We start from the raw sequence: 18,841 nt of genomic DNA on the forward strand, positions 1-18,841 counted from the left end.
CGTAATTTCCTGGCAAATGTTTTCCTGTATAATCATCTTTTCCACTAGATGGTAGCCTATACACGACATCAGGGTTCACTCGGAGCTTGGCCTGCCTATTTCTTCTTGATTGTCTTGTCACCAATCTCATTCCTCCCTGTATATCTTAAGCTGCAGGGTGACCACATTGATAAGAACATAAGAACATAAGAAATAGGAGCAGGAGTAGGTCATCTAGCCCTTCGAGCCTGCCCTGCCATTCAATAAGATCATGGCTGATCTGTTGTGGCTCAGTTCCACATTCCCGCCCTCTCCCCATAACCCTTAATCCCCTCTCTTATCAAAAACCCATCAACCAGCTTCTTAAAAATATTTAGCGAGGCAGCCTCCACCACTTCAACGGGCAGAGAATTCCATAGATTCACCACCCTTTGAGTGAAGAAATTCTTCCTCAACTCCGTTCTAAACCGCCCCCCCTTTATCTTGAGGCTGTGCCCCCTACACCATCGACAAGATTCTCAGCCTTGCGAATGTGACAGTAGCTGAAACTCGGAGCAGAAGCTTCCTGAGTTCCTCAGAAAATGCCTTGGAGGTTCCATGTATTCCTACATCTACTTAAAATTTTATAAATAAATTTCAAGCTTTTAAATAGTTTGGGAATTTTAAATGCTTCCCAATCATATGTGGTATATTTTCATTGCTAACAGTTTTCACAATGGGCAGAATCTTATTCAAACAAACTGAGAATTGATTGTAATCTGACTTCAAATTTCATGTTACTGAATGACTTTTTGAAATTATCTGTTTATTGGATCTTGAGATGTCGCTTTTGGACTTGCGCCATTTAATATCATACATGTTGGCTGTCCAGTTGCCAACTGTCCCTGAAATGAAGAGCTTTCACTGTCACTGGAGTATTAGCAGTTCTGCTTATTGGGCACAGGAAGAGCTGTATGAACAGAGCTTAGCATTTGTTAATGATTTTGAAGACTTGAGCATTTAAGAAATTGGATGTAAAGATTAATTTCTTTTTTCAGTTACAGCAGCCTCCGCAAGCTTTGCTTCCTCAAGTAAGTTTACTATTTATTTTTGTTATAACTGAACATTAGGCCTTATTCCAGAAGTAATATTATTTCATACAGATCTGTCTTTGTTCATATCTTTCATTTTGCAATCATGCATTTCAGTTTAGCAGTCGTGGATAGCTAATACTGCTATATTCTCTCTTTCATCACAAATTGCACACACATTACTTCTATTTTTCCACATAGACCAGTTACTCACCAAAATGTTGATATGGCATTCCTGATTAAAATTAATTTAATTTCCTGCAATGATTTGGGATTCTTTGCTTTCTGTCACTCTGACTCTATTCACTGCTTTTCAGGAAAGCAATAATTTTCAATAAAGATGGAATAATGTAAAGTGCTGCTGCTGCTGCCCTCCCCCCGCCATCGCCTGCCGCCCTCTCCCCGCCCTATTTAATGTACAGTTTGCATGTTTTATATGTTAAACAGGGAAACATCCAAGTTTTTTAATGACTAATATTTCATCTGACAATCATATGTCCCAAATGTCTGTTCACTCGTAAGTATTGACAGGCTATTGAACAATAGGAGGCTTCCTGGCCAATCCCACTCCTGTCGTCACTCAACCACTGTACATGTGTGCTTTGCTCTGGAGTCCCTGGATGCTCATCAGCCAGCATTCCCAGACCTGATTTTTATTTTTACTTGGTAACCAAGTGGGTCCTGGCCTAACTACTCTCCTGGCTGAGAGCAGTTAATTTAATATAGTCTCAGAGACTGGATAGCTCAGTCCCATGCTGTGGTCTGGATTTACCCACTGAGCCCTGGGGCATCTGAAAGGACAAGTTATTTTATAAGAAGAATAGTTTTCACAGATAACACTTCTGCCCCGCTTCAGTGTGAATTGGTTCATGCAATGCATAAAAGGTCTGAATTGCAGTTGAGATGTGACACTCTTTCCCTTGGTGATGAAGGTTGCTGTATGTATTAAACAGTATTTGTCAGATTTGATGGAGTTGACACAGTCCCATATTCTTTGAGCTCTATACCTTTATAAAACATTTCTGTTGGTTTAATTGTGATAATTCATTCTGTTGACTTTTTTTTTAGCCAGCAGTGGCTCTACCTACAAGCCTTAATGCTCCACAGACAACAGCTCAAATTACTGTCTCTTACCCAGCACCCCGGGCTACACAGCAACAAACCCAACCTCAGAAGCAGCGGGTTTTCACTGGAGTTGTGACGAAGCTTCATGATACTTTTGGATTTGTCGATGAAGATGTCTTTTTTCAGCTGAGGTTTGAGCCTTGTATTTAACTTGCATGTAGTAGAAACTGGAGGAGGCCATTCAGCCCATTACACCTGTTTTTCAATTAGGTCATAGATGATTTATATCTTAACACGTAACAGACTTTGTTCCGTAATCCTTACTAAAAAAAGAACTATTAATGTCTTTTGAGATCTTCAATTGACCACCAGCTTCATCAGTTTTTTGGGAGAAAAGATTTAGATTTTTTTGTGCAAAGAGGTGCTTGAACAACTGAACTCTAATTTTAAGGTTGTGCCTCCTTGTTCAGGACTCTACTGCTGAAAATAATTCCTCTCCACCCACCCTATCAAATCCCATCTCTTAATCTTCTGTATTCAAGGGAGTGCAAGCCTGATTCATTTAAGTTGGTTTTATAGCATAACCTGTTAATCCCAAACTTCTGATGCTGTACTTTAGGATTTAACCAGAACTTTATATAAGAGTAACATCACTGTCAGCACCTTTGAGGTGAGGCATTAACAGTTTTAATTATTGGATATCAATCTCGTATTTGTTTAGCTCGGTAGTTTTCCCTTTGAGTAGCTTCTCCTGAATGTGAGAGGAAGGTGACACTGGTGTGTGGCAATAGGTAGAGCTAAGCAGTCCTTCAATCAGATCATGGGTCTGCAGCTCTTGTCCAATCATGAATGGTGACGGTCAATGTAATAACCAATGAGAGTAGGGATTTTAACAAAGAGCCCATTCTGAATGATGGAGAAGTCCGTGCAGAATATGCCCTTTGACCCATCTGCACCAACAATAACTACCACTAAAGGTGTGCTAATCCCATTTACCTGAATTTATCCTGTATCCTTGAAAATTATGATGTTTCAAGTACTTATCCAAATATTTTTTAAAGAATGCAAGGTTTCTGGCCTCTACCACCATTCCAGGCAATGCATTCCAGATTTCCAGCCCTCTGAGTGAAAATCTTTTTAAAGTAAAGTTTATTTATTAGTCACAAGTAAGGCTGCAATGAAGGCACTGTGAAATTCCCTTAGTCACCACGCTCTGGCATCTGTTTGGGTCAATACTCCTAGCCCACAGTCTGAAAGACATGCTGGAGGGGCACCGGAGGAAATCCATGCAGGCACAGGGAGAATGTACAAGCTCCACGCAGACAGTGACCCAAGCTGGGAATTGAACCGAGTCTCCTGGTGCTGTGAGGCAGCAGTGCTAACCACTGTGCCACCTCTGAATCCCCTACCCTTGACCCTAAAGCTTTGACCCCCCTCAGTCAAGGGGAACAAGGGCGGCACGGTGGTACAGTGGTTAACATTGCTGTTTCACAGGGACCTGATTTCAATTCCTGGTTCGTGTCACACTCTGTGTCGAGTTTGCACGTTCTCCCCATGTCTGTATGGGTTTCCTCCGGGTACTCTGGTTTCCTCCCACAGTCTAAAGATGTACAGGTTAGTTTGATTGGCCATACTAAATTGACCCTCGTGTCAGGAAATTAGTAGGGGAAATATGTGGGGTTATGGGAGTAGGGCCTGCGTGGGATTAGAGTCATAGAGGTTTACAGCGTGGAAGCAGGCCCTTCGACCCAGCTTGTCCATGCTGACGGTTTTTATTTAGGTCCCTAAGCTAATCCCAATTGTCCACATTTGGCCCATATCCTGCTACACCCATCGTACCCATGTATCTACCTAAATGCTTTTTAAAAGACAAAATTGTACCCGCCTCAACTACTACCTCTGGCACCTTGTTCCAGACACTTACCATCTTCTGTGTGAAAAAATTGCTTCTCTGAACACTTCTGTATCACTCCCATCTCACCTTAAACCTGTGCCCTCTAGTTTTAGACTCCTGTACCTTTGGGAAAAAATATTGACTATCTAGCTGATCTGTGCCCCTCATTATTTTATAGACGTCTATAAGATCACTCCTCAGCCTCCTACGCTCCAGAGAAAAAACTCTATCCAGCCTCTCCTTATAACTCAATCCGTCAAGTCCCGGTAGCATCCTAGTAAGTCTTTTCTACACTCTTTCTAGTTTAATAATATCTCTTCTATTATCGGGTGACCAGAACTGCGCACAGTATTCCAAGTGTGGCCTTACCAGTGTCTTGTACAACTCCAACAAGACATTCCAACTCCTGTATTCAGTGTTCTGACCGATGAAGCCAAGCATGCCAAACGCCTTCTTCACTACTCTGTCCACCTGTGACTCCACTTTCAAGGAGCTATGAACCTGTACCCCTAGATCTTTGTTCTGTAGCTCTCCCCAACGCCCTACCATTAACTGAGTAAGTCCTGTCCTGGTTTATTCCACCAAAATGCATAATCTTGCATTTGTCTAAATTAAATTCCACCTGCTGTTCTTCAGCCCACTGGCCCAATTGATCAAGATAAGAACATAAGAACGTAAGAAATAGGAGCTGGAGTAGGCCATCTGGCCCTTCGAGCCTGCCCCGCCATTCAATAAGATCATGGCTGATCTGTCATGGCTCAGTTCCACTTTCTGGCCCTCTCCCCATAACCCTTAATCCCCTCTCTTATCAAAAACCCATCAACCCGCTTCTTGAAAATATTTAGCGAGGCAGCCTCCGCCACTTCAACGGGTAGAGAATTCCAGAGATTCACCACCCTTTGAGTGAAGAAGTTCCTCCTCAACTCCGTTCTAAAACGCCCCCCCCTTTATCTTGAGGCTGTGCCCCCTAGTCCTACTGTCTTTTTTGAGCGGGAAGAGTCTCTCCACCTCTATCCTATCCATCCCATTCATCATCTTATACGAAGATCCCATTGCAATTGGAGATAACTTTCTTCACTGTCCACTATGCCACCAATCTTAGTGTCGTCTGCAAACTTACTAACCATGTCCCCTAATTCTCATCCAAATTATTAATATAAATGACAAATAACAGTGGACACAGTAAAAAGTCTGACAACACCAGGTTTAAGTCCAACTGATTTATTTGATAGTACACTCACTAGCTTTCGGGTTAGTCCCTTCGTCAGGTGAATGGAGAGTTCTGGCCTCAGACAGAGCATGTGAAGCACAGACAGTTTATAGGTTACTGATTAGAATGCGAATCTTTACACCTAACCTGCTGTTCAAGTCTTAAAGTGGCCGACAATGTGAGTAGAAGGAGCACTAATCACAGGTTAAAGAGATGTGTATTGTCTACAGACAGTACAGTAAGTGACGTTTTGCAAACCCAGGCAAGTCACGAGGGTTACAGATAGTGCGACATGAACCCAAGATCCCTGTTGAGACCATCCTCGTGTGTGGAACTTGGCTATCAGTCTCTGCTCAGTGACTCTGCGCTGTTGTGTGTCGTGAAGGCGGCCTTGGAGAACGCTTACCCAAAGGTCAGAGGCTGAATGCCCGTGACCACTGAAGTGTTCACCAACAGGAAGGGAACAGTCTTGCCTGGAGAGTGTCGAGCGATGTTCATTCATCCGTTGTCGTAGCCTCTGCATGGTCTCCCCAATGTACCATGCAGACGCTACGACAACGGGCATTCAGCCTCTGATCTTCGGGTAAGCATTCTCCAAGGCGGCCTTCACGACACACGACAGCGCAGAGTCGCGGAGCAGAGACTGATAGCTAAGTTCTGCACACGTGAGGAGGTCTCGACAGGGATCTTGGGTTCATGTCGCACTATCTGTAATCCCCGTGACTTGCCTGGGTTTGCAAAACCTCACTTACTGTACTGTTTGGAGACAATACACATCTCTTTAACCTGTGATCAGTGCTCCTTCCACTCACATTGCCAGCCACTTTAAGACTTGAACAGCAGGTTAGGTGTAAAGATTCACATTCTAATCAGTAATCTGTAAACTGTCTGTGCTTTATATGCTCTGTCTGAGGCCAGAACTCTCCATTCACCTGACGAAGGGACTAACCCAAAAGCTGGTAAGTGTACTATCAAATAAATCGGTTAGACTTAAACCTGGTGTTGTCAGATTTTTCACTGTGTTTACCCCAGCCCAACGCCGGCACATCCACAAAACAGTGGACCCAGCACTGATCCCTGTGGCACACCGCTGGTCACAGGCCTCCAGTTTGAAAAACAATTCTCTACAACCACCCTCTGGCATCTGTCAAGAAGCCAACTTTGTATCCATTTAGATACAATGGATTGTGGTTGGTGCAGACCCGATGGGCTGAATGGCCTCCTTCTGCACTGTTGGGATTCTATGAAACAGCTGCTCCCCACATCAAATCTCCCTCAGCCTTCCCTCCTCTAAAGAAAACAATCCAAGTTCATCCAGTCTCTCCTTATAGCTCAAACATTCCAATCCAGGCAACATCCTGATGGCTTGAGGGAGGGATTCAAATTTCTAGGATAGTAGAATATAGAACATTACAGTGCAGTACAGGCCCTCAGCCCTTTGATGTTGCACCGGCCTTTGAAACTAATCTAAAGCCCGTCTAACTTACACTATTCCAGTATCATCCATATGTTTACCCAATGACCATTTAAATGCCCTTAACGTTGGCGAGTCCGCTACAGTTGCGAACAGGGTATTCCAAGCCCTTTCTACTCTGAGTAAAGAACCTACCTCTGGCATCTGTCCTATATGTATCACTCCTCAGTTTAAAGCTATGTCCCCTCGTACTAGCCATCTCCATCCGAGGAAAAAAGCTCTCACTGTCCATCCTATCTAATCCTTTGATCATCTTATATGCCTCTATTAAGTCACCTCTTAACCTTCTCTCTAGCGAAAACAGCTTCAAGTCCCTCAGCCTATTCTCATAAGACCTTCCCACCATACTAGGTAAATCTCCTCTGCACCCTTTCCAATGCTTCCACATCCTTCCTATAATGTGGCGACCAGAACTGTACACAATGCTTCAAGTGTGGCTGCACTGAGTTTTGTACAGCTGCAACATGACCTCGTGGCTGCGAAACTCAATCCCTGTACCAATAAAAGCTAACACACTAACATAACATGTGGAACTAACTGTTTGTCTTCAGATGATTTTGCTGAGGAGCAGTGAGTAGGTAAGGAAGAAGATGGGGTTAAGGATAACTTGGTTACTACATGACACTTTTGAAGAAAACGGTCACATCAGCCTGGTCCACTAGTCACTGTGAACAACTTGGCGGCAGACCTCTGAGCACACAGCTGAGGCAGATTGCTGATGGCGATCTCTATTAAGTTTAACAAATGGAGACATTGTAGGTTAAAGTTCATTTTTTTTCCCCATGTTAAACTTTGAAACCTTTCAGTATAATTCTAGTTCATTTATGCATGTACATTCTTTGCTCTGCTATAGTGTATTGACTAATTGTTGTTTCATTCACTAGTGCTGTGAAAGGCAAGGCGCCCCAGGTAGGAGACCGGGTTCTGGTGGAAGCTGCTTACAACCCCAACATGCCCTTCAAATGGAATGCACAGCGAATACAAACTCTGCCCAATCAGGTGAGCTTAATTGAATGAATCATGGTATCTTTGCACTGCAGAAGGAGGCCATTTGGCCCAATGGGTTTGCACTTGTTCGCTGAAAGAGCATTCTACCTAATCCCATTCCCCTCCCTTATCCATGTAATTTGGCACATGTATTATTTTTGTGATGGTACTGTGCCTTTAGAAAATGTATTTAATTATATTTCTCGGAGATATTTTAGCAGTCTCTGGTATTTTATCGGTGTCATGTTGCTTACAGCCAGTTTTCTTTATTGTTACTGAAACCGACATCATGTTCCTTTTAATCTGAACTAATGCAGTATTCTGTTGTTCGTGTTCCCTGGGATGGCAGACTAGAGCTTAATTGAGTGTGATTGACAAGTCAGGTCATGTGGCTAGGGACCACAGAAAAGCCCGATTTTAGTTTTATTTTTCAGAAGCTGCTTGAAGCTGAGAGTGACAGCAGTATTTTTCCCTCTCTCTGGAGTTGGAGGTTTGTTGTCTGGGTGGCTGGTTTTGGAAGTGCCAGAGATTGGGTTTACCTCTGAGGTTTTGCAGTTTGGAGGATATATCCCTCTCTGAAAACTACTGTTGGGATCATTGTCCAGAAGTATTAAAAAGCTGGAAATCCATCGTGTAAGCATACTTGTTTTGTGCTAACTCATGCTGAAGAAGGGTGTCTGTCTGTGGGATGTTGCTTTTCATTGGAACAACAAGGATGAGTTTTAGAACTGTCCATTAAGACGAGTTTTATCTTCCAGATTTATTAACTGAATTTAAATTCCACCAGCTGCCATGAGATTTGAACTCATGTCCCCAGATTATGTCTCTGGATTATTAATCCGGTGACATTACCACTACGCAATTGCCTGCCTTGAAGATGAATAAAAGAGCTTAGTGTTGCTTGAAACACATTGTTGATACAAATAGAAAAAGAACAGGCTGAAGTAGATTCCTGTGAACAAAGAAAATTATAGCACAGGAGCATGCCCTCCAACCCTGCATTGGCCATGCTGCCCGACTGAACCGAAGCCTCCAAAACTTCCAGGGGCCATATCCCATCCGATTCATGTATTTGTCAAGATGCCTCTTAAAAAGTCACTATTGCATCTGCTTCCGCTACCTCTCCCAGCAGTGAGTTCCAGGCACCCTCCATCTCCTGTGTTTAAAAAAAACAAACTTGCCTATTACATCTCCTTTAAACCTTGGCCCTTGCACCTTAAACTCGTGCCCCCTAGTAACTGACACTTCCACCCTGGGAAAAAGCTTCTGACTACCCACTCTGTCCATGCCCCTTGTAATCTTGTAGATGAATCTTGGGGTCACCCCTCAACCTCCATCATTCCAGTGAGGAAAAAATAAATTTCTCCAACCTCTCCTCATAGATGATGCCCTCCTGGAAACGTCCTAGTAAATCTTTTCTGTACCCTCTCCAAAGCCTCCACATCATTCTGGTAGTGTGGCAACCAGAATTGAACACTATATTCCAAGTACGGCTTAACTAAGCTTGTATAAAGCTGCAACGTGACTTGCCAATTTTTAAACTCAGTGCCCCGGCTGATGAAGGCAAGCATGCCATATGCCTTCTTGACTAACTTCTCCACCTGCATTGCCACTTTCAGTGATCTGTGTACCTGTACACTGAGATCCTTCTGCCTATTAACACTCTTAAGGATTCTGCCATTTACTGTTTACCCCACATTTGTCTGGATTAAACTCCATCTGCCATCTCTCTGCCCAAGTCTCCAACCGATTTGTATCCTACTGTATTCTCTGATGGTCCTCATCACTATCTGCAAATCCACTAACCTTTGTATAATCCGCAAACTAATCAAACCACTTACATTTTCCTCCCAATCATTTATGTATATATTACAAACAGCAAAGGTCCCAGCACTGTTCCCTAAGGAACGCCACTTGTCACAGCCCTTCATTCAGATACATACCCTTCCACTGCTACTCTGTCTTCCATGACCTACCCAGTTCTGTATCCACTGCCAGCTCACCTCTGATCCCATGCGACTTCACTTTGTGCACCAGTCTGCCATAAGGGACCTCATCTCAAGCCTTACTGTAGACAAAATCCGCTGCCCTACCCTCATCAATCATCTTTGTCACTTCCTTGAAAAACTCGTTCAAGTTCGTGAGACACAACCTCCCCTTCACAAAACCATGTTGCCTCCCACTAATAAGTTCACTTATTTCCAAGTGGGAGTAAATCCTGTCTCGAAGAATCCTCTCCAGTAGTTTCCCTATTACTGATGTAAGGTTCACTGGCCTGTGATTACCTGGATTATTCTGGCTACCCTTCTTAAACAAAGGAACAACATTGGCTGTTCTTCAATCCTCTGGGACCTCCCCTGTAGCCAGGGAGGATACAAAGATTTCTCTCAAGGCCCTAGCAATTTCCCCCCTTGCCTGTCTGTATTTTGGGATTCGTCTGGAGGTGGGGCGGGCTGTTAACGCGCAAATAAGTGCGGAATGGGACGGCGGTAGTTATGGGGGATTTCAATCTGCATATTGATTGGTCGACCCATGTTGGACGCGGTGGGCTCGAGGAGGAGTTCTTGGAATGCTGCCGGGATAGTTTCCTTGAACAGTGTGTGTTGGAGCCGACGAGGGAGCGAGCTGTCTTGGATCTGGTGCTATGTAATGAGGTGGGTAGAATTAGGGAACTTGAGGTGAAGGATCCTCTTGGGGAGAGTGATCATTGTATGGTGGAGTTTCTGGTGCAGATGGAGGAGGAGAAAGTGGGTTCCCGGACACGCGTCCTTTGTTTGAACAGAGGGGAGTACGGTAGGATGAGAGAAGAATTGGCGAATGTGGACTGGTAGCGCGTTGGAAGGTAGGTCTGCTGAGGAGCAGTGGAGGATCTTTAAGGAGATCTTTCTTGGTGCTCAGCAGAAATTTATTCCGATGGTCAAAAAGGACTGTAGGAGGAGAGGTAATAAGCCGTGGATAACGAAGGAGGTGAAGGAAAGTGTTAAATTAAAAGCGGAGGCGTTTAGAGTAGCTAAGAGTAGTGGGCGAGAAGAGGATTGGGAGAGGTTTAACTGTCAACAAAGATTGACAAAGAAGTTGATAAAGAAGGATAGGAGAAACTATGAAGCTGGGCTAGCGCTTAATATAAAAAAGGATAGCAAGAGTTTTTATAAATATATAAAAAGGAAGAGGCTGGCTGGGGTGAACGTTGGTCCCTTAGAGGATGAGAAGGGGGACTTAGTGGTAGGGGAGGGGGAAATGGCTGAGGTCTTGAATAACTTTTTTGTTTCGGTCTTCACAGAGGAGGACGTGAATAATTTGCCGGGTGTTAGAGATGGAAAGGTGGTAGGACTGGAGGGTCTCGATGACATTACTGTTACTAGAGAGGTGGTGCTCGACAGACTGGAGGGGCTGATTGTGGACAAGTCCCCAGGACCGGATGGAATGCATCCGAGGGTCCTGAAAGAAATGGCGGAGGTGATAGTGGATGCCTTGGTGGTTATTTTCCAGACGTCGCTGGATTCCGGGGAAGTGCCGGAAGATTGGAAAACGGCTAATGTTACGCCGTTGTTTAAGAAGGGTGCCAGGCAAAAGGCGGGGAATTATAGGCCAGTTAGTTTAACGTCTGTTGTAGGTAAAATGTTAGAATCCGTCATCAAGGAGGAAATAGCGAGGCATCTTGAGGGGAAACTGCTTGATAGAGCAGACGCAGCACGGTTTTGTTAAAGGGAAGTCGTGTCTGACAAATTTACTGGAGTTCTATGAGGATGTGTCTAGGGCGGTGGATAGAGGAGAGCCGGTGGATGTGGTCTTTCTTGATTTTCAGAAGGCGTTTGACAAGGTACCTCACAAGAGGTTATTGCAGAAGGTCAGGGGGCATGGAGTTGGGGGTGGGGTGTTAGCGTGGATAGAGGACTGGTTGTCAAATAGGAGGCAGAGAGTGGGGGTCAATGGGTGCTATTCGGATTGGCGGATGGTGACTAGTGGAGTGCCCCAGGGGTCGGTGCTGGGGCCTCAGCTATTTACCATTTATATAGATGATCTGGAGGAGGGAACTGAGTGTAGGGTGTCGAAATTTGCTGATGACACCAAAATTGGTGGAAAGGCAAACTGTGCGGAGGGTGTGGAGAGTCTACAGAAGGATCTAGATAGGCTGGGCGAATGGGCCAGGAAATGGCAAATGGAATTTAATGTTGGCAAGTGCGAGGTGGTCCACTTTGGTAGGAATAATGGTAGGAAGGATTATTACTTACGTGGAGAAAAACTGCAGCAGGCGACGGTGCAGAGGGACCTCGGGGTCCTTGTGCATAAGTCGCAAAAACCCAGCTTGCAGGTGCAGCAGGTGGTCAGGAAGGCGAATGGGATGCTGGCCTTCATCGCGAGGGGGATTGAATATAAAAGTAGGGAGGTCTTGCTGCGGCTGTATAGGGCATTGGTGAGGCCACAGCTGGAGTACTGTGTGCAGTTTTGGGTGCCGTACTTACGCAAGGATATTTTGGCCTTGGAGGGAGTGCAGAGGAGGTTTACTAGGCTGATGCCGGAGTTGAGGGGGTTGAGCTATGAGGAGAGGCTGAATAAACTAGGCTTGTACTCGTTAGAGTTTAGAAGAATGAGGGGAGATCTCATTGAGACGTATAAGATGATGAATGGGATGGATAGGATAGAGGTGGAGAGACTCTTCCCGCTCAGAAAGGATAGTAGCCTAGGGGGCACAGCCTCAAGATAAAGGGGGGGCGGTTTAGAACGGAGTTGAGGAGGAACTTCTTCACTCAAAGGGTGGTGAATCTCTGGAATTCTCTGCCCGTTGAAGTGGTGGAGGCTACCTCGCTAAATATTTTTAAGACGCGGGTTGATGGGTTTTTGATAAGAGAGGGGATTAAGGGTTATGGGGAGAGGGCGGGAATGTGGAACTGAGCCACGACAGATCAGCCATGATCTTATTGAATGGCGGGGCAGGCTCGAGGGGCTAGTTGGCCTACTCCTGCTCCTATTTCTTATGTTCTTATCCCATCAGGCCCTGGGGAATGTTGACCTTAATGTTTCTCAAGACCCCTAATACCACCTCCTTTGTGATCTCAACATGACTTAAACCATCTACACATCCTTTCCCAGACTCATTTAATATCTCGCCCATTTCCTCTGGCTCCACGCATCGATTCCCTCCCCTATCCTTGAGTTGGCCAACCCTCTCCCTGGCTACCCTCTTGCTCTTCGTATATAGAACATAGAACATTGAACATTACAGCGCAGATAAACGCCAAGACACCGTACGCCTTCTTGACAACCTTATCTACTTGATTCCCAACTTTCAGGGATCTATGTACACACACACCTAGATCCCTCTGTTCATCCACACTATTCAAAGTCCTCCCGTTAGCCCTATACTCGACACATCTGTTGCTCCTACCAAAGTGAATTACCTCACACTTCTCCGCATTAAATTCCATCCGCCACCTCTCGGCCCAGCTCTGCAACCTATCTAAGTCTCCCTGCAGACTATGACACCCTTCCTCACAATCTACCACACCTCCAACTTTGGTGTCATCAGCAAATTTACTAATCCACCCAACTATACCCTCATCCAGATCATTAATAAAAATTACAAACAACAGTGGCCCCAAAACAGATCCCTGAGGCACACTTAAAAAGCTTAAAAAGCCTTAGGATTTTCCTTAATCCTGCTGGTCGGTGATTTTTCGTGACCCCTTTTAGCTCCTTGCTTAAATTTCTTTCTACTTTCCTTGTATTCCACACTTGCTTTGTGTGTTCCCAGCCTCCTAATTTTGACAAATGCTTCCATTATCTCTTTGACTAGGCTCATAATATCTCTTGTTATCCAAGGTTCCCAAAACTTGCCACACTTATCCTTCATCCTTACAAGAATGTGCCGGTACTGAATCCCTATCAACTTGCATGTGAAAGCCTCCCGCGTGCCAGATATTGATTTGCCCTCAAACATCTGCCCCTAATCTACAGTCTTCAGTTATTGCCTAATATTATTGTAATTAGCCTTCCCCCCAATTCAGCACCTTAACTTGAGGACTATTTTTAATTTTATCCATCAGTACCTTAAAGCTTACTGAATTGCGGTCACTGTTCGCAAGCTGCTCCCCTTCTGAAACGTCGACCACCTGACCCCAATGTGGCTCCTTCTCTAGTTGGACTATCCACACACTGTTTCAGGATCCCTCCTGGATGCTCCTTACAAACTCTGCCCTATCCACGCCCCTAACACTAAGTGAGTCCCAGTCAATAGAGGGGAAGTTAAAATCTCTCACCACAACAACCCTGTTACTTTACACCTTGCCAAAATCTGACTTCATATCTGTTCCTTCATCTCCTGCTGGCTGTTGGGAGGCCTATAGTAAACCCCCAACTTTGTCACTACACCCTTTGTATTCCTGAGCTCTACCCATATTGCCTCGCTGTATGAGCCCTCCAAGGTGTCCTCCCGCAGTACAGCTGTGGTATTCTCCATAACCAGAAGTGCTACTCCCTTACCCTTTTTACATCCCCCTTTATCCTGCCTGAAACATCTCTATCCTGGGATACATATGTTAGGCTGCCAATCCTGGTGTTTCCCTTAATCAATTCTCTGTAATAGCAATAACATCATAGATCCAAGTACTAACCCAAGCTCTAAGTTCATTTGCCTTACCTGTTACACTTCTCACGTTGAAACAAATGCACTTCAGTTCATCAGATCACTTTTGATTAGCAACCACACCCTGCCTGCTCTTCCTTTGAGTCTTACTGGCCCTACTGTCTGGTTCCCCTTCAGTTAAATCACCTTTGCTTTGGTTCCCATCCCACAGCCAAATTAGTTTAAATTCTCCCACATGGGACATCCTCTTTATCTGTAAGAGGGTCAGAAACAAACCTGTCTAATTTGATACATTTAATGCAATTAGAAAAGTCATTCATTAACTATGCATAGGTTTGTGTATTATTTATTTGTATAAAATATATATGCGTGTTTGATAGCTCTGTCTTTGTGCTGAAGAGCACTCAACTATTTTTCTTTTGACTTCCTAGAGTCAGACTCAACCACTCATCAAGACGCCACCTACTGTTATGCAGCCTCTCGCACAGCAGCCATATGGTGTTCCACCTCAGCCCCAGTCTCTCTTGCAAGCATCCATGGCAGCTGCTCCCCTCACTCCTTTGCTGTCAGCACAGCCTCAACCGTTACTGCAGCAACCACAGCAGAAACGTAAGCCACCATAAGATCTGCATTCATATTACTAATTCTTGTAGATTAAACACATGTCACCCACAGGAGTTACAGTCACATTATTGTAGATTAAATGTAGATTACACATTTAAATCAATAACAATACCTGAATTTGCATTATTGTAAGTTACGTTTAAGACAGCTAAAGATCTGCATTGTACGTTAAGTACGAATCCTCTGATGAGCCAATCACAATCGAAGAATCATCATTGAATCTCTAAAGTGCAAAAGAGGCCATTCTGCCCATCAAGTCTGCACTCTGTCAGAGTGTCTTGCCCAGGCCTTCTCCCCCTGCCCTATCCTGTAACTCCACACATTTTACCATGCTTAATCCTTTTAACTTCGGGACAGTTGGGGGATATTTAGCATGGCCAATCCACCTAACTTCACATCTTTGGAGTGTGGGAGGTAATCAGAGCACCCAGAGGAAATCCACGCAGATAGCAAAGAACATGCAAACTCCACGCAGACAGTCACCAAAGACTGGAATTGAACTTGGGTCCCTGGTGCTCTGAGGCAGCAGTTCTAACCACTGTAATATAGTGTATTGCCTCCCTGGTGCCAGGATCAAGGATGCCACTAAACGGCTGCAGGACAATCTAGAGGAGGATGAACAGTTAAAGATTGTGGTTCACTTTGGTACCAGGGACATAGGCAGAAAGAGTGATGAGGTCCTGCAGCAAGTAGTTAGGGAATTGGGTAGCAGATTGAAAAAGCAGGTCCTCAAAGATTGTAATCTGTAAATACCCCCAGTGCCATGTGCTAGTGAGTATAGGAATAGGAGGGTAGAGCAGATGAATTTATTACTGAAGAGATGGTGCAGGAGGGAGGTCTTGAGGTTTCTGGGGAAGATGGGACTTGTCAGGCAGGTTGTAATATTGGAATGGGACCAATATTCTTATGGGGAGGTTTGCCAGTGCTGTTGCAAAGGTTAAATTATTTTGTCAGGGTTGCAGAGTGGAGACACAGGAGGGGTCGCTGCACAATTAAATATAGAAGAAAACTTACTACAGTGAGGAGAGATGATCAAATCATAGAGGTATACAACACATTAAAAGGCCCTTTCACCCATCATGTCAGCACCAGCCGAAGACAAACCAAGGACATAATCTCATTTTCCAGCACTTGGCCTTTTATGTCTTGACATCGCAAGTGCACATCTATATACTACTATAATGTTATCCTGCCTTTGCCACTTTTTCATGCAGAGAGTTCCGGATGCCCATCACCCTTTGGGTGAAAATATCTTTCCTCAAATCCCCTATGTACCTCCAGCCCCTTAGCTTAAATCAATGCTCCCAGACATTGATCCCTCCACCAAGGAGCAAAGTTTCTTCCTGTCTATTCTATTTATGCCTCTCATAATTTTATACATCATTATGTTTCTCCCCCTCTGCTCCATGGAAAACAACCCTAGTCTATCTAATCTCTCTCTGTAACTAAAACTCTCCAGGCAATATCTTGGTCAATCTCCTCTGCACCCTTTCCAGCACTATTGCATTCCTCCTATAATGTGGATTTCAGGACTGCATTCCAGCTATGGCCTAACCAACATTTTATTTAGTTCCAGCATAACCTCTATACCTCAGCTAATAAAGGCAAGTATACTCTATGCCTTCTTAACCACTTTATCCACCTGTCCTCCTCCCTTAAGGGACCGGTGTACATGCACACCAAGATCATTCTGATCCTTGCTGCTTTCCAGAGCCCTCCTTAAAAGAGGGCCTCCTATAGAACCTTAAAAGAGGGCTGCCCAGAGTCCTGCCGTTCATCATGTATTCTCTTGCTTTGTTTGTTCTGCTCAAGTGCATCACCTCTCAGTTATCCGGATTGAGTTCCATTTGCCACTGATCGGCCTATCTGACTCGCCCGTCTATATCCGCCTGTAATCTAAAGCTGTCCTTCTCACTATTTATCATCCCACCAATTTTCGTATCATTCACAAACTTATGATTGACCCCACCCCTCCCATCACAACATCAGTGGTAGGCAATTATAGGAAAAAATTCAGAGTCTGAATTAATCTGCACTTGGAGAGGTAAGTATTAATAAAGGATAGTCAGCATGGCTTTGTCAGGGGCAGATCATGCCTAACAAATTGAGGGGCTGTGCAGTTGTAGTCTACATGGAGCAAGACTTTTGCAAGACTTTTGACAAGATCCCACACGGGGAACTGATCAAGAAGGTAAGACCTCACAGGATCCAGGGCAGTTTGGCATATTGGATCCAAAGTTGGCTTTGTGGAGGCAGGGGGTGTTGGCCAAAGGTTGTTACTGTGACTGGAAACATCCTTTCAGTGGTGTACTGCAGAGATTGGCGCTGGGTTGGTGCCTTGCTGTGTGCATTAATGATCTAGGTGGAAATTTTGAGGGGGGGGGGGTGCGGTTTGATTAGTAATTTTGCATTTGACAAAAGAATTGGTGGTGTGGCAATTGTAATACCCATCTGACCAACCCAGCAGTATTGCCTAGATTACAAGGCAATACAGATGGGCTGGTCAGGTGGGCATAACAATGGTAAACAGTGGCACAAGGGTTAGCATTGCTGTCTCACAGCACCAAGAACCTGGGTTCATTTCCAGCGTTGGGTGACTGTGTGGGGTTTGTATATTATCCCTGTGTTTGCATGGGTGTCCTCTGGGTGCAGAGGTGCATGGACAGGGTGGAGCAGCTATTTCCCTTAGTTGAAGGGTCAGTTACGAGAGAGCACAAGTTAAAAATGAGGGGTGGGAAGTTTAGGGGGGATTTGAGGAAACATTTTTTTACTCAGGTGGTGATGGTCTGGAATGCCCTGCCTGGGAGGGTGGTGAAAGTGGGATGCCTCACGTACTTTAAAAAGTACCTGGATGAGTACTTGGCATGCCATTACATTCAAGTCTATGGACCAAATATTGGCAAGTGGGATTAGGTGGGCAGGTCAGGGCATTTCATGTGTTGATGCAGACTCAATGAGCCAAAGGCCTTTTCTGCACTGTAGCATTCTGTGCTCCGGTTTCCTCCCATTGTCTGAAGATGTGCAGGTTATGTTGATTAGCCATGATAATTTGCCCCTTATTGTCCCAAGGTATGTGGGTTGGGGGTATTAGTGGGGTGAATATGTGGGGTTATGGAGAAAGGGCTGGGTAAAATGCTGTGTCAGAGAGTCAGTGCAGGCTCGATGTGTCAAATGGCCTCCTCCTGCACCGTTGGAATTCTATTATTACATGAAACAGAATATAAGCCTAAAAAGTGTGAGGTGATGCATTTTGGGAAGACTAGCAAGGCAAGGAAGTTTACGATGAATGGTAGGATGTTAGCAAGTACAGAAGAGGACCAGAAAGAGATTGGGCTGCATGCCTGCAAGTCCCTGAAAGTCAATAAGGTAGTTAAGCAGACATGTGGTATCCCTACCTTTTTTAGTTGAGGCATAGAATATAAGAGTAATGAAATTCTGATGGATCTGTACAAAATGCCCATTTGGCCACAGCTAAAGTACTCTGTACTTTTCTGGTCATCTCACTATAGAACAAAGAAAATTACAACACCGGAACAAGCCCTTCGGCCCTCCAAGCCTGCACCAATCATGTTGCCCAACTGGACTGAACTAAAACCCCCTGTCCTTCCAGGGACCATATCTCTGTATTCCCATCCTATTCACGTATTTGTCAAGACGCCCTTAAAAGTCACTACTGTATCCGCTTCCACTACCTCCCCCGGCAATGAGTTCCAGGCACCCACAACTCTGTGTAAAAAATCTGCCTCGTACATCTCCTTTAAACCTTGCCCCTTGCACCTTAAACTTGTGCCCCCTAGTGATTGACTCTTCCACCCTGGAAAAAAGCTTCTGACTACTCACCCTGTCCATTCCTCTCATAATCTTGTAGACTTCTATCAGGTCATCCCAAAACCTCCGTCGTTCCAGTGAGAACAAACCAAGTTTCTCCAAACTCTCTTCATAGCAAATCCCTCCA

General features: G+C 44.7%; 1 protein-coding gene across 1 annotated transcript in view; it reads left to right on the forward strand.

Annotated features, from left to right (window-relative positions):
- ccar1 (cell division cycle and apoptosis regulator 1) overlaps positions 1–18,841 on the forward strand; it is a 156,413-nt gene that overhangs the window by 18,719 nt on the left and 118,853 nt on the right. Inside the window, exons 5-8 of the mRNA XM_080205362.1 lie at positions 1,017–1,049; positions 2,118–2,305; positions 7,577–7,691; positions 14,694–14,871. Of these exons, the coding sequence (XP_080061488.1) occupies positions 1,017–1,049; positions 2,118–2,305; positions 7,577–7,691; positions 14,694–14,871 (514 nt within the window). The remainder of the gene's footprint in view (positions 1–1,016; positions 1,050–2,117; positions 2,306–7,576; positions 7,692–14,693; positions 14,872–18,841) is intronic.

The sequence above is a fragment of the Carcharhinus amblyrhynchos genome, chromosome 17, assembly GCF_965287045.1.
Source record: "Carcharhinus amblyrhynchos chromosome 17, sCarAmb.v2.hapA, whole genome shotgun sequence".
NCBI lineage: Eukaryota > Metazoa > Chordata > Chondrichthyes > Carcharhiniformes > Carcharhinidae > Carcharhinus > Carcharhinus amblyrhynchos.